This window comes from Lepidochelys kempii, chromosome 19 (assembly GCF_965140285.1).
Source record: "Lepidochelys kempii isolate rLepKem1 chromosome 19, rLepKem1.hap1, whole genome shotgun sequence".
NCBI lineage: Eukaryota > Metazoa > Chordata > Testudines > Cheloniidae > Lepidochelys > Lepidochelys kempii.
Genome location: NC_136398.1, coordinates 16,714,712 through 16,725,554, shown reverse-complemented (window position 1 = coordinate 16,725,554; position 10,843 = coordinate 16,714,712). Strand labels below are relative to the sequence as shown.

At 44.7% G+C, this 10,843-nt stretch overlaps 1 protein-coding gene across 6 annotated transcripts in view; it reads right to left on the bottom strand.

Annotated features, from left to right (window-relative positions):
- Nucleotides 1–4,396: 4,396 nt before the first annotated feature.
- Nucleotides 4,397–10,843, bottom strand: part of HIVEP3 (HIVEP zinc finger 3) — a 493,156-nt gene continuing 486,709 nt past the window's right edge. For all 6 annotated transcript variants that reach the window (XM_078849452.1, XM_078849453.1, XM_078849451.1 and 3 more), the window contains one exon: nucleotides 4,397–10,690. In XM_078849452.1, the coding sequence (XP_078705578.1) occupies nucleotides 9,794–10,690 (897 nt within the window). In that variant the 3' untranslated portion in view covers nucleotides 4,397–9,793. The remainder of the gene's footprint in view (nucleotides 10,691–10,843) is intronic.

Below are 10,843 nucleotides of genomic sequence, written 5' to 3'. Positions count from 1 at the left end.
TTCAAAAGACCCAAGGAAATGTTAGCGTCTCAGTGAGCAGTGTTGATTTAGTGTCATAACAGCCCTTCCTTCACATGCTGATTGGTAACCAAGTTTCCCAGGAGGCCCTGAGCTGTAATATCAGCCAGGAGTCTTCATATTTTGACAATACGTTTGGCTTCACAGGGGAGGAAATGTCTAGTCTCCGTGTCTAGAAAATAAAGACTCGGAGGGTTCAGGCATGTTGTGGGACACCTGATTAATTTGAGCCACTCTGGAGATTCATGTAAACCAAATTGGTTCCAGGTTTGAGAGATTACCAGGGTTTAGCTGCAGCTTTCCCCAGACAGCCCTGGCTGCCTTTAGAGTGTCTCTGTTTTTAAGCACTGGCAAAACTGTTCTTTGAAGGGGAAAATGACTTCTCCATCCACTGAGCTGGCAGGGTAGCTGGAACAAACTCTGCTGCCCCACGGGCTCCATCCTGCACGACCACAAAGGAAAATAACAGGTGTCCCTGGGCTAATGGAGGGTCCAATCCTTCTGCAATCCTGACTGACACATATAGTTAGGTGCCTAAGTCCCATTGACAGTGATATAGCTAAATGCTTCTGAGGATCTGCACCATAGCCCTAGCTCTCACTAGACCCATTGGAGTCAGTGGGATTACCTGGGGGAGTGGGGACCAGATTGAATCACTGGATCCACACGTACTGCCGGCTGTGGCATGGATCCTGCGTGGGGCTGTGCAGGTGAGCTGGGCATAGGGAGAGCACAGTGAGCATCCAGATACTGAAACCGAGGCATGTCCCTGCATAAGCCCCATAAACCCCAGGCTGTTGGAGCCCAGAAGTGATTCCCAAACATATCATAGAATCATAGAATATCAGGGTTGGAAGGGACCTCAGGAGGTCATCTAGTCCAACCCCCTGCTCAAAGCAGGACCAATCCCCAAGATATGTGAACCCTGCACTTACCTGCTGCCTCTGACCTCATGAATCCAAGTCTTCTCTGTAGTAATAATGACCCCTAGCTCTTACATAGCACTTTTTGTCAGTAGAGCTCAAAGCACTTTACCACGGAGGTCAGTATTATCCCTATTTTACAGCTGGAGAAAAGAACTTGTCCAAGGTCACCCAGCAAGCCCATGGCACAGCCTGGAACATGTCTCCTGAGTCCCAGTACAGTGCACTATCTACTAGGCAAAACTACCTCCCTATAAATGGAACTTCCAGGGAAGACTCTGCAGGACAACCAACCTCTGTTCTCCCCCCACCACTACCCCCAAACGGGTCCAGTCATCACGACGTGCCCCCAAAATACAGGGCACGTGAGCCATCTGGGTTAATGCTGGAGGTGCAGAACAGGTGAGGAATACATGGGAGGAGGAGTACTTCCAGCGAAGTGGGGTAGGCTTCCAAGGTGAGGAGTGAGAAACCCCCTTCCCTCCCCCTCCCAAATAAATTACTTGCATACAGGAACTGCCAAGCCGTCCCGCCCCATCCCTCAGCATTTTTGTCCAGAGTAGCCAACATTAGGGCCAATGCATTTGTAAGCAGAGTCAAGATGAGCTCCACCCTGACATCTGGTGGTGAGGTGTGGCAAGTTGTGGAAAAGAACTTCAGGGTCTGATCTCATTTGCATAGGCACACCCACCCCTCCTAGCATGAGCCCATAGCTGCCCAAATGGTCACTTTGGCTGCTATGGGATCCCCAGTGTCTCTGTTACTGGGGCAGGAAGAATAAATTGTTATTACCCTGATTATGGGAACTGTGCTTGGAACTGTACTTGGCCTTTTGTTATGATGGAGGGACTCACCATCAACTGAGCAGCACTCGCTAGGCAAAGGACATGGGTTCCAAAACTCTGTGAATTGAGAGAGGTTGGGGGATAAGTATTAATACTTGGTGGTATGGGCCCTTGGGTGAGGGCCTTACATACTAATTGCACTTCCTCCTCTCTCCACTGTGGAATATCAGAGCTAATTTTGATTTCATTAGGAGTCTATTTACAGGCTGCTGAGCTCACTTTGGGCTAATGGTGCACCAGCATTGAGGCTCCCCTACTACAAGTTGAATTCACCTAAGAGCTGAAATCACTGAGCGTTGTGTTAAGTAGTGGGGGAGCCTGAAGATCTATTGTGGAGCAGTTTGTGGGACGGTGGGAGTGGCTTGTGGGATGCGGAGCTGAGCTGAGCGAAGCAGTTTATGGGGCGGGGCGGAGCGAAGCGAAGGCCTATGGAGCTGTGGGGCGGTCAGCTTCAGATCATGGAAGGTGCCCCTTACCTCTCTCTCTCTTCCCCCTCCCCCCATCTCCACCCAGGTTGGGAGGTAAAGCTCTGCAGATAAACTTTTGAACTCTGGGGCTGCCCTGACCAGGGACAGAGACTTTTGGGTCATTGGACTTTTGGGACTTTGGGTGATTTGGGGTTGCTGGACTCAAGAACCAAAGGGAAAGGGCATGCCCCAATTTGCTTGGGGTGGGTTTTTTTGCTCATGGGTTGTGTTATGAATCCTGTTGGTGGTGTTTCCCCAACATAATCCCACATTGTTTCTCTCTGTTATTAAAAGGCTTTTTGCTACACTCAGACTCCATGCTTGCGAGAGGGGAAGTATTGCCCCTTGGAGGCGCCCAGCGGGGGTGGTATATATTTGTCCCAGGTCACTGGGTGGGGGCTCGAGCCGGTTTGCATTGTGTTATTGGAATGGATCCCCTAGATATTGAACCCGGCCCTTGTTGCTGCCAACTCTGACGGGCAGAAGGGTTACACATTCATGCATTCAGAAAGCAATGATCTGGGAAGCTAATCATTCCTGAAATGGACTCTTACAGTTAGATAAGCAGCAGCTGGCTTCCCTGGTTGATACCCCCTGGGTTGCATGGCCTCGGGCAAAAGAGATCTATATCTCTATAAACATACCATCTTGTCTCCTAGCTCCCCTTGCACTAAACTGCCGACTGGCCCAGTCAGAATGTTCATGCATGACCGGGGGAGACCAAAGTGGGCCCTAATTCCACTTATCTAGCCAGGCAGGGTCTGGCTGCAGTGTGGCAGGCAGCCAGCCTCCCAGCAGGGCAGACAGACGTGCACTTGCGTGACTCGAAGTAACACACTAAAAATACCAGTGTGGCCCTGGCGTTGGGTGGTGGCTTGGGCGACTCCTCCCCCACTGGCAGTTTGACTAGACAGAAGGGTTGATGTTCAGGCCCAAAGGCCTCTCTTAATCTCCCTGGCTGACAGCTGTGTCTGGCACTCTGCCTCGCAGGCCAATTACAGCTGGATCGAACCCTAAAACTTCATAACTTGGCTACCCTACAGCTAAGGCGGGGGAGGGCTACGATACACGCCTCCAAGAGCAGAAGGGCAGCAAAGCCCAGGAGGGGGAAAGCCTGTCTGGGGTGGTCTGAGGAGCACTGACTCCGTGTGACGACATAAAAATGAGCGATGGGACGTCAAGGAGGAGTTCTGAAGCAAACAGCCGATCTGACTGTGAAACAGTTTCCCACAGATGGGTTACACAGAGGCTTAAACAAAGCCTTTGGCAAGGATCTGTGGGAATCAATCCAGCCTTGGCAAGGGGGAACGTGGTGATTTTCTTGTGCTATGCACAGTCTCACCAGCAACTGAACTGGGGGTGGAGGGGAGAGTAGGCCTCTACGGTGGAAGCTGCATGCCCTGGTTGGGTTCCTCTGGAGAGTCTGCTCTGCAGAGCCCTCAGCAACAGCGCCAACAAAGGGCCTCACGGGGCAAGGCCTGCACGTAGACGTACCTCTGAAGTCAGCAGGAGCAGGCATTAGGTTCTAGCAGATGCAGCCCCCTGCTTAAATTCTCCCTCGTGGGAACAGGCTGTGCCCAAGGGCTGTGACAGACAAGTTACAGGCTTTTTTTTCTGAAGAAGGAAATATTGGGTGGGTGGGTGAGAAACTTGCGGCTGATTGATGGGCTCCGAACAACGTGTATGTTTTTGGAGGGGGGAAATAATTTACTTAAGTTAAAAAAAATCTGTACTATTTCCAAAGGCCCCTAGAGCATTGGATGGACACATTTTAAAAATCAAAGCCAATAAATATTCATGTGGAGTTTATCCTGTTCAGTCTATGGCTCCCACTGAAATAGAGTGAAATCCTGGCCCCACTGAATTTGCCATTAACTCCCATAGGGTCCGGATTTCACCCTAGCATTTACCACGCTGCAGCGTGTCCTCCATTTTGAGTGGGAAACACTGGAAAAGACAACTGCGAAGTTGCTCTGCCTCAGCGGGCTAGCTGCTGTGGGGTTTTCAGTGGCAATCTCTTTGGCCTGCGTGTACGGCAATGCACGGCCCTTTATCCAGAATTTGGCTCCGTGATTCTGAAGCCCAAGTCTATGAATGGATAAAAGCAAAAAATTAAGAACTGCCAGTCACGTAAGTAGTGATATGTTGGGACTTTAAAATTTATTCCAACATGCTATTTTTTTAAAAATATGCTCAGACTGAGCGGACAGCCTCGAGCGGTAGTAAAGGCAATAGCATACTCGTAAAAACGTCTCATTCACAGTACAGATGTCATTTACAACAAGGGTCACAAACATCAAATACTGAGTATTTTTTCCTTTTGTTTTTTCTTCTCACTTTTTACATCAGACTCTGTGCTTTTTACCTGCATTTTTTCCCCGTTTTTTTTTGTTTTTTTTTTGCACTGATATAACCATACAGACATTGCAAGATGCAAATGTAGAAACTGGAGTTAAAATAAAATTACAGGCAAAACTACCAAATTACATTGTACACTGTACATATTTACAGTACCTTTTTTGGAATGTATTGCCATTTTTAAGAACATATAGAAACTTTCTACAGACTATTCCACTTACAGAATACATACATCTTTTAGAAAAAAAGGCAAATATGTATCTTACATGAGACCATGTATATTAAATTTGCGTACACATTATTATTATTTTTTACATTACATTTACTAAAGTGATCTTAAGTGCCATCATAGTTCAGTAATGAAAACAAATTGGTTTTATGCCATCAGGACTGATTCTTTGTGTGTGTGTGTGTGTAAATAATTTACAATATTTTTATTTGTAAATACTGTGCAATAGATGGAAATTTTTTTTAAAAAGAAGAAACACATGATGAAACCAAGTCAGGAAATGAAAAAGAATGGTGTAAGAACAAGTAAAAGGGCTAGATCAAATTGTACACACAATTCGAGTAAAAATATTTATAATTACACAGTTTTGTGTGTCAATGTATTTTGTTTAGATACTATTTTTGAGGATCAAAAGGAAAAACAAATTAGAAGGGACAAAAGGAATTAATTAAAACTAATTTTTGGCGGCTTTTCAAGAAGGGGTAGAGGGAAATTAAATACAAATATATGACCAAATTATCGAGTCTTGATGCCTAAAATTTGGCTCCTCTGGCAGGAAAGTCAAAGGCAAGTAGGGCTCTGAGATGCTAAAATACCTTTGAGGATCTGGGTCAAACTCTCATTGAAATTAATGGGAGTTAGGCCCCAAAATACCTTTGAGGATCAGGACCTTTACTCCTATTAACTTTTAGTGGACATTATGAGGCCTAACTACTATTTGAGTCTGTGACAATCTTCTCCTACACCCAGATTTGGCACCTCAGTAGAGGTGGTCTGATTACTAGAGCTGCTGAATACCTGCAACTCCTGTTGATTTCAGCAGGATTTATGAGCGCTCAGCATTGCCGAATAGCAGATCCCTTTTACCTAGGTGTCTAACTATGGCTTTAGGAGCCTAACTTCAATGACCCATGTCTGAAAATGTTGCCCTGTAATAACAGGTGATGAAACACATCCCCCAGTCATAACCAATAAAGCCACAGCTACTGCATCACTAGGTTTAAGAGTTTCCTGTTGTACTTCTTGGGTATCTAGCAAGAAACTGACAACTTGTAAATAATTTGGGCTGACAATGATCTGCTGCAAGGCTGCAGGATGTGTCTGGGAACAGACACTGATAGGGCTCAATCCTGAAAGACGCTGAGCACTCCATCCCTGATCCAGGAAAGAAGTTCAATATGTCCTTTAACTTTAAGCACACTGAAGTAAATATGACTATGCGCATGCTTAACATTAAGCACATGCTTAAGTGCTTTGCTTTATTGGATCAAGGCAGAGTGCTCAACACTTTGCATGACTGAGTCCACTGAGAACAGGGAGAGTCAAATTGTTTCATAAGGTGGGTCTTTCACTGACAGATTCTCTCATGGACACATCCATACCCGTTTGCCATTGAGTAGCACCCCCAGCAATGGCTTACATGGAAAGGGAACATTAGGGGAACATTCAGCAGCTAGATAAAAGGATAACTGGATCCACATGAAAAGTCAGCTCTCTGTAGGTCAACATCCAGCACTCCACAGATCACTGGTGCTTCCTGGACCACAGCCAGGAACCTCTGGCATAGATGAAATTCTGGAACTTTTCAAAAAATTATTTTTTCCACCTGTTTTTTAACTTGTTATTTGTATTATTCATCTCTTTTGTAGCATGGGATACAAAGTGCTTGTGCACATATTAACTGATTCCTCCCCTCCAAACCTTCGGAAGGTAAATCAGGATTTATTCTCCCCTATTTACAAATGGAGGAATAGACACAAAGAGCCACAGTAAGAGTTCAAAACTGCAAACACTTACTAGCGAGCATAGCACGTACGCCTGTGACTAAGCCAAGGAGTGCACAAGGTTAAACAGTGCAATGCTCGGTAATAAATGTTTACAGGACTGGCACCTGATGTAAACAGGTGAAAATCCACTTAAATAAATGGCGTTGCACCAGTTTAAACCTTGTCAGAATATGATCCAGAGGAGTTGAGTGATTTGCTCAAGGTCACACTGTGATTTAATGGCAGAGCTGGGCTTAGCGTTTGGGTATTCCTGTCCTCTAAGCCTGTGCTCAGACCAAGAGACCATCATGCTTTAGTGGGGGGCACTGTTTCCCTTGGAGTCAAACTAACATGATCATTTTGCTCATACATATCAATGCTGTTTTTCTTTTTCTAATCCTATGTGGCTAATTCTGACCTGCCATAGGTACCTGCTGAACACAGTAGAGGGCGCCATGAGGCAGAATTCCACCCAATCCTAGCTTCTCCCCGAAAACTACAGGAGATTTGTCACAATGGGAATCCAGGCCAGGCCTGAGGGCTGGGAATTTCTGCCTGTACTCCCACAGAGTTTACAGTGGTGCCTGCGTTCATACATGCACATTCACCCACAGAGAGTACAGATTACTCCTGCACATGACTGGCATGTTATGTGAATGGGACCAAAGCTTGGCAGGATATGGGTGCACCTTAACACTGCGGGAATTGTGGTTTTCCCTCAGAAGTGACAGGAAAAAAACCAAGCTCTTTCCAATGTGCTGACATGTCAAGGGTTAAAATATGGTTAGAAAATAAAGCCACGCAAATTTGATCTAGCCCAAAGTTAACGTCATATGCACTCAATGTAACCAGGTGCTGTGTACAACCACTGCATTATTTCTCTTTATGTACAATTTCAATTATAAAAAAACAATTAAATACATAAAGCTACCTTGAAATAATGTTAAGAATGTGACAAGGGGAAAGAAAAGAGAGAACCAGCCATAGCCAGGAAATTCAAAGCTGTACTCATTATGGAGGGAAGGGATGGGTTCAAATGATGCTCACGCCCAGGCCCTGATTCCATAGTCCACCGCTGCTCATCACAGCATTTAAACATGTGCTTAATTCCCATTAAAATGAATGGGACGTAACCATGTTTTCCTGAACAGAGGTGGTTTGCTGAGTTGGGCCATGAGCCACAATCCTGCAGTGAAATCTGCTTGGGTCTGACTGGAGGATTGAGGGGGTCAGAGTTATGCTGTGCGTGGATCCGGGGAAAGGAAAACTAGGTAAAAGTGCTAGTCAGGAATGAGGAGGTGGGGTCCAGTGAACTCTGAAATCTGGACACTGGTTTAGTTGGTGTCACAATCTTAATGTTATTTCCATTGGATCTTCTTTAGAACTTAATTCCCTTTATACCAAAAGAAAAAATATCACAGAAGTTTATTTAAAACACCCCATATTATTCACCCATCAGTCAGGAGCAGTTCATAGCTCATCAAGTCTGGCAAGGTAATATGTCCTCATTCAGGATTATATTTGATTTATTATTATTATTATTATTTTAAAAAGTGTATTATGTACCCGATAAACTGGAACAGCTCTGAAAGAAGAAAGAAATGGCCCATTGGTTAAATATTTCTATCTTTTTGTTTGTTTGTTTTCTTTTAAAAATGTGTTTGTACAGATTCCATTGATTGTAAAGCCCTCTGAAGCAGTAAAGAGCCTGCTGTCTATTAGGGGAAACATGTACTGAACGTGTGTATTTTAAAAAGTGTGTTAACACAACAGAGCAGAATGGCTCCATCACATCTCTCCATATTTGGTATCACATCTATTGGCAGTAGAGGCCAACGCTCTGCTAGAGATGGTCATATTTAAAAATATGCTATGAAAACAGTTACTATGCATGCATAACAGGCCAATTTTCATACATTATCCACTCAGTCATCAGAACCTCTGTTTATGAAATACCCAAAAGTCCCCTCCACACAATGGAGGCTAGGTGTTTGCAACATTTCATTTAAATAAGTAAATAAAATAAAATATGCCATGGAGCCAGATGTGGGTTACAAAGCCATAGGTGTGCAAATAAAAGAGCACATGAGCTCTTCATTGCATCCCTATAACTTTTTCCTTAAAAAGGGCCGCATGGGAATTGTTTGGGAAGGCAGGGGCTGTAGAAATATAAATAAAGGTATGGCCAAAAGTTGTTTGCAAGGCTGAGACTTTATTTTCATTTTGAACCCAGGAGCGAATGGTGACAGGGGGCTTTGAAACCCCAGAAAACGGGGCATCGGGGTGACACAGGCAGGACCACTAGCAGACTGTGCCCTGTAAGAGCAGCCAGTCCTGGAATGTCACTATTAAAGCACGCCTAAGAATGGCTCTTTTACAAACCGTGAAACGCCATTCCCAGAACTGGTTCTACATTCGATACCTCCTTGTTTTCTTGCAGTTAAATATTTGAAGAACCCTTTTGTCGCTTTTAAAAAAAGTGCTTTTATGGGTTCTGCAGAAGGGAGGTGCGTTGAGATTTTTTTTTCTTTTTGGAGTGATGTTTGCATTCATTGCTAATGGGCCTTCCATTCTAAAATAAGTGCTAGTTTCATTTACAATTCAGGGTAAACACATTTTCAAATGTAAAGCAGTCGCAACTGTTTAAAGCACAAAGATAGGCAACCAGAGTGATGCAACAACAAAAAAAAAGCACTTTGCCAAGAATTAAATAAAGCAGGTAATAAATATGAATCATAAACTTCTGTACACAGGAGAAAGGGTTTGTTTTTTTAATCATTTAATCAATATTAAAAAAGATTTTTTGTTTTTGTTTTCAGTGCATCTTCTTCCCCCTTAAAATGCTTAACCTTTTCCTTTCTGCATCTCTCGAGCATATATGAACACACACCTAAATGGCAAAAAAGACAAGGTCTAACAAACCCCTTTCCAAAAAACTCTAAAAAAATATTCACAGCCTCAAACATTTTTGTACATTTCAAGCAACAAAAGGTAGAGAAAAAGGCACAAGTAACTGCATACATGTGGAGATAATACCAGACTGGGACAAAGAAAACCAAGAATCTTCCATGGGTTTGGTCATACACTAGAGTGCTTTGTATAGCGATGATTATAGTAAAGGAAATAGTGTTGAAAATGTCTGTTGATTTACATAGGAAGCCTAGAGGTGGAAGAGATAAATGGAGACTTAAGTACTTCCTGTATTCTCATCCACCTGCCTTTGAGCTTGACTGAACCGTGTGAGTTCTAAGTGCGGGCTGCTCTTCCTATGGGCTCCCCCTTGGTGACTTGGCTCTCCCGAGAGGTTCCTTCTCCTAACGGAGAACTGGTGGGAGTGTGAATGGCTCAATGAGGGCTCCGACAAGCAGCCGGTGCTGCTGCTTCTGTCCAACGTCTGTGCGGGGAAATCTGAGATGAAAGTGCAGGATGATTCAAAGTAAGTGCTTGAGCTGCCACATTGCTTCTTGCCCGTTTTTTTCAAGGGTTCTTCCCCGCTTGTTGAAGGCTTTGGAGAGTGCTCATAATTTGTGCTCGGACAGTCGGTGGGAGCTGAGCAGCCTTCTTGCGCTGAGTGGCTGGGCTCACCATACTTTTTTACCCTGTATTCCTCCTGTTCTGTCTTTTGCTGATGCTCACTAGTCCTCATTTTCTCTTCTAAGTAGCCGCTGCCTTTAAGCTGTGGGGACAGTGTGTATTTAGAAACCTTCGCAGCTAGGGATATGGATGAAGATTCTTGTGGGACCTGTGGTTCCTTGCCCCTTTCCTCAGCCTGGCTGGATTCTGTAAAGCTGCTGCTGCCATTGCCACCAGGTGAAAAATATCCTGCTTGCAGGGACACAACTGAATCGGGCATCAAACTGGGATGGGTACTTGGCCTGGCCTGGACCATCTGGATGCCCCCAATGGGAATCATAGGATATGGAGTCCTTGTTAGCTGCTGTGAATGCAGCGGAAGATGGCTGAAGACATTCTCTTCCCCTCGGCTCGGAGCATGGACATGTAGTTCATGGGATGCTTGCAAGGGTTTGGAGCAGACAGGCTGTGTGATGCCAGGTGAACATGCTGGGCTTCGAGGTTCTATCTTCTGCATTTAAGAGAGAAAAAAGAGCTGAGTGAGTGAGGGTTATAGCTCCTAGGATCATCACTCCACAGCACGAACAACCACTGACTGGCTTTATTAACGTTCTATTGGAATGTAAAGGGGTGCGCAAACCTCAGAAGATATGCAGGTTCTGTT